The sequence below is a fragment of the Myxine glutinosa genome, chromosome 12 (genome assembly GCF_964187855.1).
Source record: "Myxine glutinosa chromosome 12, kmMyxGlut1.1, whole genome shotgun sequence".
Taxonomy (NCBI): Eukaryota; Metazoa; Chordata; class Myxini; order Myxiniformes; family Myxinidae; genus Myxine; species Myxine glutinosa.
The window spans coordinates 1,616,503-1,634,566 of record NC_136272.1 but is presented as its reverse complement, the minus strand read 5'-3'; the positions used below and the strand labels follow the sequence as shown (position 1 = coordinate 1,634,566).

General features: G+C 47.8%; 2 protein-coding genes across 5 annotated transcripts in view; one reads left to right on the top strand and one right to left on the bottom strand.

Moving 5' to 3' along the window:
• Nucleotides 1-817, bottom strand: part of LOC137412972 (receptor-type tyrosine-protein phosphatase gamma) — a 280,669-nt gene extending 279,852 nt beyond the window's left edge. For all 4 annotated transcript variants that reach the window (XM_078766398.1, XM_078766399.1, XM_078766400.1 and 1 more), the window contains exon 1: nucleotides 622-817. In XM_078766398.1, coding sequence (XP_078622524.1) covers nucleotides 622-682 — 61 coding nt within the window. In that variant the 5' untranslated portion in view covers nucleotides 683-817. The remainder of the gene's footprint in view (nucleotides 1-621) is intronic.
• A 608-nt stretch (nucleotides 818-1,425) lies between these two features.
• Nucleotides 1,426-16,727, top strand: LOC144888474 (uncharacterized). The gene is made up of 2 exons (XM_078766403.1): nucleotides 1,426-1,527; nucleotides 11,346-16,727. The coding sequence occupies exon 2, from the start codon at nucleotides 12,361-12,363 to the stop codon at nucleotides 15,100-15,102; it is 2,742 nt and encodes a 913-aa protein (XP_078622529.1). The 5' UTR covers nucleotides 1,426-1,527; nucleotides 11,346-12,360; the 3' UTR covers nucleotides 15,103-16,727.
• Nucleotides 16,728-18,064: the final 1,337 nt, after the last annotated feature.

Sequence of the window (18,064 nt, the reverse complement as noted above, 5' to 3'; positions counted from 1 at the left end):
CTGCACCACGGACACACCCACCAGCTGCACCACGGACACACCCACCAGCTGCACCACGGACACACCCACCAGCTGCACCACGGACACACCCACCAGCTGCACCACGGACACACCCACCAGCTGCACCACGGACACACCCACCAGCTGCACCACGGACACACCCACCAGCTGCACCACGGACACACCCACCAGCTGCACCACGGACACACCCACCAGCTGCACCACGGACACACCCACCAGCTGCACCACGGACACACCCACCAGCTCCACCACGGACACACCCACCAGCTCCACCACGGACACACCCACCAGCTCCACCACGGACACACCCACCAGCTCCACCACGGACACACCCACCAGCTCCACCACGGACACACCCACCAGCTCCACCACGGACACACCCACCAGCTCCACCACGGACACACCCACCAGCTCCACCACGGACACACCCACCAGCTCCACCACGGACACACCCACCAGCTCCACCACGGACACACCCACCAGCTCCACCACGGACACACCCACCAGCTCCACCACGGACACACCCACCAGCTCCACCACGGACACACCCACCAGCTCCACCACGGACACACCCACCAGCTCCACCACGGACACACCCACCAGCTGCATGGAGACACAGAAGAACAGCCCAGACCCCGGGCCTCCTGATCCTCCTCATCATCGCCGCCTCGTCGTCTTTCTTCTCCGTTCTCCTCAAAAATCGATCACCTCGTCGTCATCCAATCGTTTTACACAATTAACTGTGAAACTCCACCCTGGTTCACAAAGGTCTTCGATCCGGAATACTCGTCTATAGCGCGTTTAATCAGACTCTCCAGGGTAAACATCAGCATTATGGTTTCATTCCATCCCAACGTAAACCACCATGCGGCAAGCACCACCTGCACCCTCTGTGCGGCAATGACTACCTGAGCGGCACGGAACACCTGCAACGCACGCACCACCTGCACCGCACGCACCCTCTGTATGGCAAGGACCACCTGAGCGGCACGGAACACCTGCAACGCACGCACCACCTGCACGGCACGCACCACCTGCACCGCACGCACCCTCTGTATGGCAAGGACCACCTGAGCGGCACGGAACACCTGCAACGCACGCACCACGTGTACGGCACGCACCCCCTGAGCGGAACGCACCTTTAACAATAACATTACATTATAAGTAATTAATCATTCTCGTGCTCCTTCTCCCAAACCTCTGTTCCCATCATTCCACGTGATCCATCCCGAACCATATTCACATCCTCTTGCTCCCCCGCTCCCCCGCTCCCCCTCTCTCCCGCTCTCCCGCGCTCCCGTTCAGTTTTCCCTGTCCGACCCCGGACTCTCCCTCAGATTCCTTCACAAAACGTAGCGCAATGGCCCCGCTCGAACTTGCATGTTCAGTTGCACAGCCGGAAGTAGCCGGAAGTGGCGGGAATGCGGGAGCTCGCGCCGGAAATGAATCCCCGATGAAGCTTGAGCGAAAAGTTGTGAGAGACGAGAAATCGGCGGAGGAAAGATCGTACGTGAGGAAGGTGTTAAAATGTGTTTAGGGAATAAGGGGGAAATGGGGGCATAGTCTGGAGAACAAGCGTGCATTGTCATTGTGTTGAGGAGATAGGTGGGGGCAGGGGAAATAGGGGGGCAGGGGAAGTGAGGTGGAGGCAGGGGAAGTAGGGAGGCAGGGGAAGTAGGGAGGCAGGGGAAGTAGGGGGGCAGGGGAAAGGGAAGTAGGGGGGCAGGGGAAAGGGAAGTAGGGGGGCAGGGGAAAGGGAAGTAGGGGGGCAGGGGAAAGGGAAGTAGGGGGGCAGGGGAAAGGGAAGTAGGGGGCAGGGGAAAGGGAAGTAGGGGGCAGGGGAAAGGGAAGTAGGGGGCAGGGGAAGTGAGGTGGGGGCAGGGGAAGTGAGGTGGGGGCAGGGGAAGTGAGGTGGGGGCAGGGGAAGTGAGGTGGGGGCAGGGGAAGTGAGGTGGGGGCAGGGGAAGTAGGGGGGCAGGGGAAGTAGGGGGGAAGGGGAAGTAGGGGGGAAGGGGAAGTGAGGTGGAGGCAGGGGAAGTAGGGAGGCAGGGGAAGTAGGGAGGCAGGGGAAGTAGGGGGGCAGGGGAAAGGGAAGTAGGGGGGCAGGGGAAAGGGAAGTAGGGGGGCAGGGGAAAGGGAAGTAGGGGGCAGGGGAAGTGAGGTGGGGGCAGGGGAAGTGAGGTGGGGGCAGGGGAAGTGAGGTGGGGGCAGGGGAAGTGAGGTGGGGGCAGGGGAAGTGAGGTGGGGGCAGGGGAAGTAGGGGGGCAGGGGAAGTAGGGGGGAAGGGGAAGTAGGGGGGAAGGGGAAGTGAGGTGGGGGCAGGGGAAGTGAGAAGGTGGAAGTGAGGAGCGGTGGAAGTGAGGGCGGTGGAAGTGAGGATCCGGGGCGGTGGAAGTGAGGATCCGGGGCGGTGGAAGTGAGGACGTTGGATGTGAGGGCGGTGGAAGTGAGGGAAGTGAGGCGCGGTGGAAGTGAGGTACGGTGGAGGTGAGGGGCGGTGGAAGTGAGGACGGTGGAAGTTAGGTGCGGTGGAAGTGAGGTGCGGTGGAAGTGAGGAGCCGGGGCGGTGGAAGTGAGGGTGGTGGAAGGGAGGCCGGTGGAAGTGAGGGAAGTGAGGCGCGGTGGAAGGGTGGGCGGTGGAAGTGAGGGGCGGTGGGAGTGAGGGGCGGTGGAAGTGAGGAGCGATGGAAGTGAGGAGCGATGGAAGTGAGGACAGTGGAAGTGAGATTCGATGGAAGTAAAGGGGTGATGGATATCGCGTGGGGAAGTAAGGGGTGATGGATATCGCGTGGGGAAGTAAGGGGTGATGGATATCGCGTGGGGAAGTAAGGGGTGATGGATATCGTGTGGGGAAGTAAAGGGTGATGGATATCGCGTGGGGAAGTAAAGGGTGATGGATATCGTGTGGGGAAGTAAGGGGTGATGGATATCGTGTGGGGAAGTAAGGAGTGATGTATATCGCGTGGGGAAGTAAAGGGTGATGGATATCGTGTGGGGAAGTAAGGGGTGATGGATATCGCGTGGGGAAGTAAGGGGTGATGGATATCGCGTGGGGAAGTAAGGGGTGATGGTTATCGCGTGGGGAAGTAAGGGGTGATGGATATCGCGTGGGGAAGTAAAGGGTGATGGATATCGTGTGGGGAAGTAAGGGGTGATGGATATCGCGTGGGGAAGTAAGGGGTGATGGATATCGCGTGGGGAAGTAAGGGGTGATGGGTATCGTGTGGGGAAGTAAAGGGTGATGGATATCGTGTGGGGAAGTAAAGGGTGATGGATATCGTGTGGGGAAGTAAGGGGTGATGGATATCGTGTGGGGAAGTAAGGGGTGATGGATATCGCGTGGGGAAGTAAGGGGTGATGGATATCGCGTGGGGAAGTAAAGGGTGATGGATATCGTGTGGGGAAGTAAAGGGTGATGGATATCGTGTGGGGAAGTAAGGGGTGATGGATATCGCGTGGGGAAGTAAAGGGTGATGCATATCGTGTGGCGAAGTAAGGGGTGATGGATATCGCGTGGGGAAGTAAGGGGTGATGGATATCGCGTGGGGAAGTAAAGGGTGATGGATATCGCGTGGGGAAGTAAGGGGTGATGGATATCGTGTGGGGAAGTAAGGGGTGATGGATATCGTGTGGGGAAGTAAGGGGTGATGGATATCGCGTGGGGAAGTAAAGGGTGATGGATATCGCGTGGGGAAGTAAGGGGTGATGGATATCGCGTGGGGAAGTAAAGGGTGATGGATATCGCGTGGGGAAGTAAGGGGTGATGGATATCGTGTGGGGAAGTAAGGGGTGATGGATATTGTGTGGGGAAGTAAGGGGTGATGGATATCGCGTGGGGAAGTAAGGGGTGATGGATATCGCGTGGGGAAGTAAGGGGTGATGGATATCGCGTGGGGAAGTAAGGGGTGATGGATATCGTGTGGGGAAGTAAGGGGTGATGGATATCGTGTGGGGAAGTAAGGGGTGATGGATATCGCGTGGGGAAGTAAAGGGTGATGGATATCGCGTGGGGAAGTAAGGGGTGATGGATATCGCGTGGGGAAGTAAGGGGTGATGGATATCGCGTGGGGAAGTAAGGGGTGATGGATATCGTGTGGGGAAGTAAGGGGTGATGGATATCGTGTGGGGAAATAAAGGGTGATGGATATCGCGTGGGGAAGTAAGGGGTGATGGATATCGCGTGGGGAAGGGGGCGATGGATATCGCGTGGGGAAGTAAGGGGGCGATGGATATCGCGTGGGGAAGTAAAGGGTGATGGATATTGCGAGGGGAAGTAAAGGGTGATGGATATCGCGTGGGGAAGTAAGGGGTGATGGATATTGCGTGGGGAAGTAAAGGGTGATGGATATCGCGTGGGGAAGTACAGGGTGATGGATATCACGTGGGGAAGTAAGGGGTGATGGATATCATGTGGGGAAGTAAGGGGTGATGGATATCGCGTGGGGAAGTAAGGTAGGCGATGGATATTGCTTGGGGAAGTAAGGGGTGATGGATATCGCGTGGGGAAGTAAAGGGTGATGGATATCACGTGGGGAAGTAAGGGGTGATGGATATCACGTGGGGAAGTAAGGGGTGATGGATATCACGTGGGGAAGTAAGGGGTGATGGATATCACGTGGGGAAGTAAGGGGTGATGGATATCACGTGGGGAAGTAAGGGGTGATGGATATCACGTGGGGAAGTAAGGGGTGATGGATATCACTTGGGGAAGTAAGGGGTGATGGATATCGCGTGGGGAAGTAAGGGGTGATGGATATCACTTGGGGAAGTAAGGGGTGATGGATATCACGTGGGAAAGTAAGGGGTGATGGATATCGCGTGGGGAAGTAAGGGGTGATGGATATCACTTGGGGAAGTAAGGGGTGATGGATATCACATGGTGAAGTAAGGGGTGATGGATATCGCGTGGGGAAGTAAGGGGTGATGGATATCACTTGGGGAAGTAAGGGGTGATGGATATCACGTGGGAAAGTAAGGGGTGATGGATATCGCGTGGGGAAGTAAGGGGTGATGGATATCGTGTGGGGAAGCAAGGGGTGATGGATATTGCTTGGGGAAGTAAAGGGTGATGGATATCACCCATCACCCTTTACTTCGGTGCCCGGGGATACCGCTGGGCAGCTCATCGAGACTGTATTGAGAGGGATAAGTATACAATAACAGATTGATTAATTGCATAATTAAAATCAACAAACAAGTACAGATACATTCAAAGTACACCGCCCCCATGCCAAATAATTAAATATCCTTCAGCGCGGCATTGCTGGGGCGCTTCTGGCGCCCGGCAATACCGCAGTGCAGCTCATCGAGGTTGCATTTGGAGGGAGAGGTGTACACTAATTGATTCATTAATTGTATAATTAAAATCAATAAAAGATTATCACAAAATATTTTCTTAATCAATTGGCCAATAGCATAACTAAACCACTCGTGCTTCATCCGAAGATGTATCTATGAGAAATTTAATTAAATAAGTCATTTACAGTCACATGAAAAAGTAAGTACACCCCATGTAAAGTTTTGACTTTTTCAACATATTTCAACATACAGATATTTGATCTTCATTTCAACAATATTGATAGATAAAGGTGATATAATATAACAAATATCATGAAACATTTACATTTTGTAGTCCATTGTATAATTTAAATAAACATAAATGCAAATTTCGCACATGGAAAAAGTAAGTACACCCCTACATTTATCACTACTTCAAATACTTAAAATTAGAATCAGGTGCACCAGCTCAGGTGCAAATGATTAGAACATCGTTAGAGAGGATCTCGGAGGAACCTGTCTTATTTAAACATCAGACATTCAGTTTCATTTGCTCTTTGTTGTTGAAGTGTGCGGCGTCACCATGCCTAGATCAAAAGAGCTCCCCGAGGCCTTCAGAAAGAAGGTTATAGATGCCTACGAGTCTGGGAAGGGATTTAAAGAGATCTCCAAACAATTTGAAATCAATCATTCGACTGTGCGGAAGATCATCTACAAGTGGAGAAAATTCCAAACAACTGCCAACTTGTTCAGGCCAGGCCGCCCCAGCAGGTTCAGCCCAAGAGCAGACCGCAAGATGCTGAAAGAAGTCTCGAAGAACCCCAGAATGTCATCACGGGACCTACAGGTAGCTCTTGCCACTGTTGATGTCAAAGTGGACGAGTCTACCATTATAAAGAGGCTGCACAAATTTGATCTACATGGGAGGTGTGCCAGGAGGGAACCTTTGCTGTCCAGAAAGAACATCAGGGCAAGACTAAAGTTTGCAAATGAACACCAAGGCAAAGACCAGCACTTCTGGAACAATGTGTTCTGGACAGATGAGTCAAAGGTCGAGCTATTTGGCCACAGTACCAGAAGACATGTTTGGTGAAAACCAAAGACAGCATTTGACCACAAGAACCTGATACTAATTGTAAAGCATGGTGGTGGAAATATTATGGTTTGGGGCAGCGTTGCTGCATCAGGGCCTGGGCAGCTCACCATCATAGAATCCACTATGAATTCTTCATTGTACCAGAGGGTGCTTGAGGATAATGTGAGGCCATATGTCGGAAAGTTGAAGCTCAACCGAAGGTGGACCTTGCAACATGACAATGACCCTAAACATACCAGTAAATCCACCAAGGAATGGCTGAAAAGAAAGAAATGGAGGGTTCTGGAATGGCCAAGTCAAAGCCCGGATCTAAATCCCATCGAGATGTTGTGGGCGGATTTGAAACGAGCTGTGCATGCAAGAAACCCCTCAAACATCGCACAGCTAAAAGAATTCTGCATGGAGGAGTGGGCAAAAATTTCTCCCAGTCGATGTCAGAGACTGGTAGACAGTTATAAGAAACGCCTACTTGAGGTTGTTTCTGCCAAAGGGGGCAATACCACCTATTATTGGACTTCCGCTTCCGGTCCGGTCTGGAGAGGACGCTGGCGTTACTTGTTCGCCGCTTCTCCGACTGGGCCATTGTACATAGTTTGTTTTTCTGGTGGTCGTGGCGGATTTTTGACCGTTGGGTCTGCCCTCTGCTCGGTCCCGGCTCTGCTCCTGGCTTCGCCTGCCCGGCTCCTCCACTATTTCCTCAGGCCCGCTCCCGTTGTTTGTGGCCGTTGTTTGCGGCGGTGGCTGTTTGCCGCTGTGGTCTTGATTAGCGGCTGCAGTCGTTTGCCGCTGCGTTTGCCGCTGCGTTTGCCGCTTTACCTCCTCGACCTTGGCCTCGTACTCGTCCCTTCGCTCCTGCCTGGCATGGCTCTGAGGTACTCCGCCGCAAGGCTTCTTCTGCTCAATACCCGCTCCACCCCATCATGCATCTCTGCCATCAAATCAAATGGACTCCTCCGACGACCCAGGTACATTCACCGTGGCTCCGGTCGTAAGTTTGTTTATTTGCAATCAGGTCACTCCATCCCCGTCCTCTGGTCGGCTCTGCGCACTCTCACTCTTCGTCCCAGCGCACCTGGTCACAGCAACCCACACGATCGCACCTCCTGCCTACGAACCCTGGCTAAATCACCTGAATTCATCCCTGCTGTTCAAAACAACATCAAGCTCACCCTGTTCAACACCCGGTCCCTCAACAACAAATGCCTCATCCTGAACGAATACATCCTGGATAACAAACTGGACTTTCTCTGTCTCACCGAAACCTGGCAACAACCTCTGGACTACTACACACTTAACCTCACCACACCCAATGGATATTCCTACGTCAATAAACCACGCTCGGAGGGCCGAGGTGGTGGAATTGCCGTTATCCACCGTCAAGACATCAAGACCAACCTCATCTCCATCTCATCTGCTCCATCATTTGAACACCTGGCTTTAAAACTCTCTGGTCACACGCAGTCAGTCATGGCTGTCGTCTACCGCCCTCCCAAACCACACCCATCATTCCTGTCTGACTTCTCCTACTTTCTGACCCAGCTATGTTCCCTCTCCCCCTCAATCCTCCTCCTTGGTGATTTCAATATCCACATGGACTCCACTGACTCCACAATAACCACTGACTTCACTGATTTACTCACCTGCTTTAACCTCACTCAACATGTCGACTTTCCTACCCATATCCGTGGTCACATTTTGGACCTTGTCTGCTCCACTGGATTAAGTTTGCACCATCTCTATGGCTCCGACCTCACCCTCTCTGACCACTTAGCCATCACTCTGACCATCAACATCCCCGCCCCAACACCAAGGCATTATCGCACAATCAACTTCCGTAAGCTAAACGCTCTTTCACCTACCTCATTCTCATCCACCCTCTCTGAAAAAATGTCCACTTCTCCCTTCATTGACCTCCACACCCCTTCCGACCTCACTGACTACTACAACCACACTCTCTCCTCCTGCCTTGACCAGCTTGCACCTGTAAAAACCAAAACAGTTTCTTTCACCCATTCTGCTCCCTGGTTTACCCCTGAACTCCACCTGATAAAAACTCGTGCTCGCCAACTTGAAAGACTCCGCAATAAAACGGGTCTCACAGTTCACTCCCAAGCCTACAAGGACCACATACAACACTACAAAGATGCCCTCTCCCGCGCCCGCTCTGCCTACTACTCTCAAATTATCCACTCTGGCTCCGGAAACCCAAAAGCACTCTTCTCGACAATAAACAAACTCCTCCGCCCCCTGAACACCACCACCCAGTCATTCACAGTAGACAACTGCATCTCCTTCCTCTCTTTCTTCCAACGCAAAATTGACAACATCTACAACAGCTTGACCACCGCCGCACCCGCTCCCCCTCCAACCACCTGCCCCCCCTTGTCCTGCCATCCCCTGTCTCGGTTCTCCCCAATCTCCCCTACTGACCTCTCTGAACTCCTCATAGGAATGAAAACTGCCACCTGCACTCTTGACCCCATCCCCTCCAGCTTTGTCAAAGCCTCCCTCCCTGCTCTCTCTCCACTTATCATCGCAACAATAAACTCCTCCCTGTCTACAGGCATCGTCCCACCTTCCCTCAAAATTGCTGCTGTTACCCCCATTCTAAAAAAACCTGGTCTAAACCCTGACACCCTAAACAACTTCAGACCCATCTCCAACCTACCCTTTCTGTCAAAAGTTTTGGAACGCGCTGTAGCCACTCAACTCAAACATCATCTCTCTGCCAATAACCTGTATGAAACATTCCAATCCGGATTCCGCTCCAACCACAGTACTGAAACTGCTCTCCTCAAAATCACCAACGACCTTCTCCTCTCCTCTGACGCTGGCAACCTCAACATTCTCGTCCTCCTCGACCTCAGCGCTGCCTTTGACACCATCGATCACACTATCCTCCTCACCCGACTCGAATCCACCTTTAACGTTACCGGCACTGCCCTCTCTTGGATTAAATCATACCTCTCTGACAGATGCCAGTTCATCTCCATCAATAACTGCAAATCCCCCACTGCTCCCCTCCCCCAAGGTGTCCCCCAAGGTTCAGTTCTTGGCCCCCTCCTCTTCATCCTTTACCTGTCCCCGCTCGGTCACTTAATCCGCCGTCATGGTCTCCAATTCCACTGCTTCGCCGATGACATCCAGCTTTTCATCTCCACCAAGTCCGTCTCCACCGACACCCACTCTATCCTGACAAACTGCATCACTGAAATAAAATCCTGGCTTCAAATCAACTTCCTCAAGCTTAACTGTGATAAATCTGAAATAATCATCATTGGCCCAAAAACGCTCACAAAATCCACCCATAACTTTGCCCTCAACATCGACGGTATCCCAGTATCCACCTCCCCTCACATCCGGAATCTTGGCGTCATCTTTGACCAAACCCTTTCCTTCGACAAATACACTAAACAGATCACAAAGTCAGCCTTCTTTCACCTGAAAAACATTGCCCGTCTCCGCTCATCCCTCTCCTCCACGGCTGCAGAAACCCTCATCCACGCCTTCATCACCTCCCGTCTGGACTACTGCAATAGCCTCCTCTATGGTTCACCCTCAAAAATCACCAATAAACTCCAATACATTCAGAACTCCGCTGCCCGTCTACTCACCCATTCCCGGACCCGTGACCACATCACCCCCGTCCTTTACAAGCTTCACTGGCTCCCCATCCCCCAGAGAATCCAGTACAAAATCCTCCTCTTGACATACAAAGCCCTCCATAACCTGGCCCCATCCTACCTGGCTGACCTCCTCTCCAGACACACTCCCACCCGCAACCTCCGCTCTGCTGGTACCAACCTCCTGACCCCCTCCATCCGGACCAAATTCAGATCCTGGGGGGACAGGGCCTTCTCCATCGCTGCTCCCACCCTCTGGAACTCACTACCTCACACCATCAGAGACTCCTCCTCACTCACCACATTCAAAACATCACTAAAGACCCACCTGTTCAACACTGCATTCAACATTCAACCCACAGCATTTAACCCCTGACTATCTCTTCTCCTTCTCCCTCCTTTTGCTTTAAATATTTCCCTATTGATTCTTGTCTTTTTGCAATTGTTGTTTTCATGTATTGTTATGCATTATGTTTGCCACTCTGTCAAAGCGCCTTTGGGCTTCTGGAAAAGCGCTATACAAAATAAATGAATTATTATTATTATTATTATTAGAGCCAACGGTGTACTTACTTTTTCCACATGCGAAATTTGCATTTATATTTATTTAAATTATACATTGGACTACAAAATGTAAATGTTTCATGATATTTGTTATATTATATCACCTTTATCTATCAATATTGTTGAAATGAAGATCAAACAGCTGTATGTTGAAATATGTTCAAAAAGTCAAAACTTTACATGTACTCCTGGCTCTGGGGGGTTGCTTGTGTACATCTCTCTTCTACGGCCAAACTTTTGATTTTCCTGTTCTATATGTTGAGACCCTTGGAAAAAATGTGGGTAACACTCCCAGATCAAGTACGTTTTTTCTGCACACCCCAATACGTGATTATGACTTGAGGCCAATTAGCCGAAATAGCAAAATTCAGTTTTCATGGAATAATTCAAGAGTAGGCAGCTTTAGATTCAAATGTAACATTTATTTATCATGTTTAGACATAACTAACACATTTTTAGCATGGTTCAATACTATAAACTGTCTTTTTTAGAAGAAAAAAAACGGCATTTAGCTTTTTTTTCTCCAAAAATCACTTTCAGTTTGAAAGGCGCTCAAAATCCGATCACCTCTCATACACCCAATTATGTAGATAAAGCAACCAAAATTTGTCAGAAGCTTCCTTATGAAGCCCTTTAATAGGGATAAACATGGGTTTCTTTGTGGCTTATCAGTCTTTCACATTTTATATTTTCAGCATATGGTCCGACCTTGCCGATTTTTACAGCCGTACAAACGTAACTAATATCCATTTTTTGTTTTTCAGGCGTGGCCGCTGACGATGGAGTCTGTTACTCTCTCAGGACCGCCCGAAGACAGTTCGTTTGATGCGACAAACTGCATCATCTGCCAGAAAAGCGCGGGGGATAAAACTGAGCACAACTAATGGTTGCAAAAGGATACGAGAAGCAAGTTACATCCACAATGATCAAGTTTCCAAACGGCTTAAGCTGGTAAAAGTAGATGGGTTTGTTTATCATGTGACCAATGACTGTTACAAAAAATACACCATGACTTCAGTTCTCAATAGGAAAAGGAAGAGTCTCGCTGTATGCCAAGACCTGTCCCGTTCTGAGCAGGAAGAAGATAGAAGTACTCGTTCTAAGGCCGTCCGACATCCACCGAATACAGAGACGTCCACAACAGCCTTACGTCAAGTGAAGTGTATTATCTGTGACAGTAAATCACACAAACAACAGTACACGAAATATCGCATTAGTGAATCAGGCCGTGCTTCAGCCTTTCTGGCTGCGACAAACTTCTTTCAAGATGATGTGTTCACCCGAACGTGCGACCTTCAAGATGCGCATTCTGTGTTTGGAGCAGATCTGTTCTAGCACAGGGACTGCATGACTAAATACTTGTATAAGTATGACTCTCGTGATAAAGCTTCCACACCAAAAGTGTCTGAGAAACAGCTTGCTTGGAATCAGGTTGTTAAAGAGTTAGAGCAAGGCCTAAAAGAAGGGAGGGGTTATGAACTTAGTGCTATCAGAGACTCTTTGAACAATATTGATGACAAATGTAACTTTCGTAATAGAGATGTAAATGTTTTCTTGTTGAACACTTTTGGTAATGAGATTGATTTTACATATCCCAGTTCGTTCAAAAAATCAATGATGGTATTCAGTGTTCCAAAGAAAGTGTTAGCTGAGCGCATTCGTTCCCTTGATCCTGTTCAGGTATGCGCTGGTGTGATTAGGAAGGCTCTAGATGAGTATGATTTTGGCCTTGACGATAGCTTTTGTGATGCGCATGATCTAAAGCATTCCTTGAGCTAGATGAATATCCCTGAACCTGTACTACGTTTTTTCAGTCATTTGTACAATTTCAATCCTGACACATATGCAAAAGCAGCCGAAGCTGTCATGACAGAAAGTGATGAACCAGTTGATGAGGATGAAGAAGATGATGATGACTACGATACCGGTAGCAAGCCATCAGGTAACAGCCTCTCCACACAGCGTTGCAGAAAGATACAATCTGTCTTCCAAGTCATGTACTATATCCATCACTGCGGTAGAAAGAGAACTCCAATGCATATTATGAATGCGGAATCAGTTCATGGTCTTGGGCGTGGTGGCAAAATTGTAACTACAGTTCTAAACCACGGAGGACTAGCAATCAGCTACCCGGAGCTGCGTAGGTACCAACATGACCTTGCCACGTTTACAGCACAGCACAACAACGATCGCGTTTCACTGCCGTCACACTTTGATCCTGGGCAATTCACCTCCGGTGCAATTGACAACTGGGACCATGAGGGGGCAAATGTATCTGAACATGACACTGTGACTGTTCTCTACCAAGACAAACCCCCGTCGTCGACCAGTAAACCAAAGATTTCTGACACGCAGGTCACACATGGTCCACAGTCATTCAGTTTAATATTAAAATGCCAGGTACTGTCCGACTTTCACAAGCCTGCACACCGTGCTGACATCCCAGCAACTTACAAAGTGGCCGAACTGCCTTACACCTCCTCCGAAGCCGATGCAGCAAAACTGAAGGATATTTCTTGGTCCCTCGCATGCTTGAACGTCATGCATGATGAAGTGTCCATCTACCCCGAGTCACAAACAATGCCATCTTGGAGTGCTAGCAACTCTGTTTGGACGGAGGAGGCCATCCCATTAAAGAATCTTGCATTTGTGCCTGTTCTGCCGCATCCAGTTACAGAGTACGCGACAGTTTATACGGCTATGAAGAACTTTATGGACATTGGTTCTCAGCTGACTCAAAATGAGATACCAATGTATTGTGATGAAGGTGTTTATTGCATCGTCCGTGATATACAACTGCTGAGACCAGAGGAATTCAGGACCCTGGTTCCATGCCTGGGAACGTTTCACTTAGTGAAAACTGTTTTGAAATGTATTGGCAAACTCCTGGATGGAAGTGGCGCGGACATCACATGGTTGCAGGCCGGTGTTTTTGGTCCAACTGTCATCGAGAATTCTGTTCTACATGGAGGTCACTACAGCCGCTGTCTTGAGGGTATGCAGCTCCTTGCTGAAGCCTTTGAACGCCTCCAGTACAAAGAATTCTTCTCCGAGAAAGGCATCGACCAATATACACATGAGCTTGCCATCCTGACGAACCTCCAGTCTAGTGTCAAGGAGAAATGCATCAAAGATAGTCAGAAGTATATGGTTCAGTTTGCTGATGCATCAAAAACGTTGGTCGAAGATTTGAACAGATTCATCCAAACACGGTCTGATACCAATGAAAACTTCAAGTTCTGGACTCAGTTCTTGCAAATGATGGATATTGTCCGTGATCTGTTGAGAGCTGATCGTGAAGGGATTTGGGAACTGCATCTTGACGCTGTCCAGCGTGCATTGAACCTGTTTGCGGCATTCAATTCGACCAACTACTTGCGATGGTGTTCTCTCTACCTTGAAGACATGCGACGTCTACCTGAGACTGCACCATCAGTTCATGAACAATTTGTCAAAGGCAATTTTTCAATCAGAGAGATACCCGGCCGATTCACCGCTGTTGGAGGAGACCAGAAATTAGAGCAAAGCATTAACCTTTCATCTAAGTGCAGCGATGGAGTCATTGGACATGCAAAGCAAAAACAGTATGTCGCCCAGTGGGACCTAATATACCATGAAATGATGGCAGTGAAGAACCTACATCGGCAATACAGTGATGTGATTGACAGGACACATGAGACTTACAGCCACCACGAATCATCTCAAGCCACAACGAACCACAAAGAAGGACATATTCAGGAGATGATGAGATTCATTGAAGAGAAGGGGTCCCCTCTGTCTCTAGACGCTTCCAAAACACTACAAAACTTTGTGACAAAAGAGGTTATATCCGATGATATAAAAACTGACATGCTCAATGCCTTTTCAAAAGGAAAAGAGAAGTACCTGAAATTCAGAAAGGAAAGGTTTGTCACCAAGACTGAACGAATAAGCAGTACCATTCACCGCACAAACTTGAAGACGATGAAAACTCTTCAAAAGAAGCCACAGAAGACTACCAAGACGACAGTGAAGGAGATGAACATCGCTGAGAGAAACATAGAAATAGCTCGGGAGCGTGGCCTCACCACTGATGATCTCTTAAAGTACGATGTTGTTCCCTCCCCAGTGTTGTTTGATGATGCAGGAATGATGACTAAACCAGCAAAGAGCCAGCTACTGAAGGAGTTGGAGACGCACCTAAAACCGGAAGAATTTACATATAGTCATCGGAAAGACGCATCATTTGTAGTTGACATCATGGCCACAATCCGAAAGGTTAATGTTACGAAACTCTCCAAATTCAATGACCTTCTATCAAATTTCATGTCATTTTCGGCCATATATCATCGGTTTGGGCGGACTGACTATGTCTTTGACATGTATTCTGATGACCCATCAGTGAAGGACAGCGAGAGGAAAAGGCGAAGTGACACTCTACCCATCGAATATACTTCAATAGAGCCATCAACACCACTACCTAAGGATATGAACACATTCTGGCCTTCCAACAACAACAAACTTCTCCTTGAAAAAAACTGATCTACAGCCATGTTCGTTCAAATATTGCAAATACCGGTCAGTACCCAACTGTACTCGGACAGGTGACCAGAGAGAACGAGGATTGGAAATGTATGAAAATGCACAACGGAGATGAGAGCGCACTGGTACACCTTCAATCCACATTTGAAGAGGCGGATCTTCGCATACTCCTTCATGTTTTGGACGCGCTCAAAGAAGGACACAAAATATGTGTTGTCATCTCCAATGATACTGATGTAGTTGTTGCCTTGCTCCACCACATGCCTGTCTTTCTCCAACATGACCTAGAGGAGCTGTGGGTACGAGCTGGAGTTGGAGATAGCACTCGGTATGTGCCCCTTCATACCTTGTTCGAGCGCATCGGATGTCAACTCTGTGCTGTTCTTCCTGCCGTACACAGTCTTACAGGATGTGATATCACTAGCAAAGTTGGGACCAAGAAAGCCGCCTTGAATGCCGAGCCAGAAAAGTTATTGAAGCACTTTGGAGGGTTGCCGACCCTTTCTCAGCCTTTGATCAAGAATGCAGAATCCTACTTGGTCAAAGTACTGAAACCAAAAAGCGATGCGAAGAAATTTTCGAACTTGCGTGCGGAGATCTTCCATCATGTCAAAGGGAGTTCTCATCACAACCTGCCACCAACCAGCCAAGGTCTCCTGCCACATATGAAGCGTAGCTTTTTCAATGCCTACAATATCATGCATGCTTTGGAGCTTCATCAAGATTCTGAAAATGTGATCGCACTTAAGCCAGAGGATTGTGGTTATACGCATGACAAGGAACAGCTGATACCTGAGACAACGTGGAAAACTCTAGAATCACATTGGACAGTTGTCTGTTCATGCACTAAGTGTGCCAGGTCAACATGCCCCTGTAGGACCGCCATAGTCAAATGTGTAAATTTTTGTCATTGCAAAAAGGCTTCCCCTGATGCCTGCAAGAATCCTGTCGCTTGATAAAGAGTACATGTATTGAAGTTGCACGGGTGGTAAATGGTGGTAATTGACAGCACGCGCTTCCTTGTTATGACAGTTATATTGGGTTTGTGGACATGTTATGATTTTAATTCATGAATCCTTAAGCTATGTAAGTGTAATAGTTTTGCTTAAGCTGAATTTTGAGCGAAATTTAGTCAACATCATTGCCAGGTGTTTGGCGGCCATTTTGAAATTATGCAAATTAGGGTTGATTATGGTTCCAATGAATAGCTTGCTATCAAAAACCCATACATACACCAAAATCAGCCGAATATCACACTTACTTCTAAAGTTAGACCAATTTAATCAATTTTGGTTTGTACCGCTTTTTGGGGTAGGGGTAACCTTTGTTAACATTTGACCCCACTGTCACTATACAATATAATGAATCATAAATATGATGCATGGAATTATTAAAGGGCTTCATAAGGAAGCTTCTGACAAATTTTGGTTGCTTTATCTACATAATTGGGTGTATGAGAGGTGATCGGATTTTGAGCGCCTTTCAAACTGAAAGTGATTTTTGGAGAAAAAGAAGCTAAATGACGTGTTTTTTTCCTAAAAAAGACAGTTTATAGTATTGAACCATGCTAAAAATGTGTTAGTTATGTCTAAACATGATAAATAAATGTTACATTTGAATCTAAAGCTGCCTACTCTTGAATTATTCCATGAAAACTGAATTTTGCTATTTCGGCTAATTGGCCTCAAGTCATAATCACGTATTGGGGTGTGCAGAAAAAACGTACTTGATCTGGGAGTGTTACCCAGATTTTTTCCAAGGGTCTCAACATATAGAACAGGAAAATCAAAAGTTTTGCCGTAGAAGAGAGATGTACACAAGCAACCCCCCAGAGCCTATACTAATGGGGTGTACTTACTTGTTCACGTGACTGTATAAAAAATTCAATAATTAATCGATTAATCAATAAATAATTAATCGATTAAATGATTAATCAATAAATCAAAAATATCCTTGATAGCCACATCACTTGGTCACATGTCCAAATATTAGCTTCCGAGCTCAAAAGGTGCCTGAGATATTGGCCAAATGAGAAAGAAAATAAATAAATGATTAATAATGAAAATAAATAAATAATAATCATAAAAAAATTAAATTATTCATCAATTCGGTCACAGAACACATAAACCACCACCATTTCATCAGAATCTGTAACTGAATTTTTTTTAATTTTTTTTTAGCAATTAATCGAATAATTAAATAATTAATCGTTTAATTGATTAATTGATTAATCAATAAATCAAAAATATCCTTGATAGCCACATCACTTGGTCACTGACGTCCAAATATTAGCTTCCGAGCTCAAAAGGTGCCTGAGATATTGGCCAAATGAGAAAGAAAATAAATAAATGATTAATAATGAAAATAAATAAATAATGTCGTCACAAAGTCCCATCCTCGTCCGGCTCTCTTCAATAACCTGTAATCTTTTTATTTGATTAGCAAGTTCTTCATCATGCTGTGAGCACCACTCTTGCATACATTCCATCAATTCCTCCCGCATTTCATTCCCCGTTCCACTTCGTCTCTTTTTAATATTACGGTACTAATATCGTTTTCCACCTCCTCCATTTTTTCCTTAACTCCCATTATTTCCCGATGCGCCTCCAAAATCTCCCCTTCTAAGGTTACCTTGGTCGTCTCTATCTGCGTCCTAATTTCTCGTTCCTTCGTTCCCATCGTCTCTATTACGTCATCCACTCTCTTGAACGTCAGTCCCTCGTGCACCATCTTACATTGTCTCTTGGTCGCTACCACTTCCCGTTTTAAGTGGGGCAGATATGTGAAATTATTGTGGGTTTGGTGGTAAAAGCACCAAAATTGGCATATATGATGCCAAGATGGTACTAATTAACTTGAGATATGGTACCAAGCTGGATTTTTTCCGAGAAGCCCGTAAAGTGCGAAAATTCAAATGGCCGCCGCCGGAATTGAAAATGTCTATTAATTAATAATAATAATA

What these genes read in the sequence shown, in the direction of transcription:
- LOC144888474 (XM_078766403.1), top strand. Translation starts at nt 12,361, where the DNA reads ATGAATATCCCTGAACCTGTACTACGTTTTTTCAGTCATTTGTACAAT.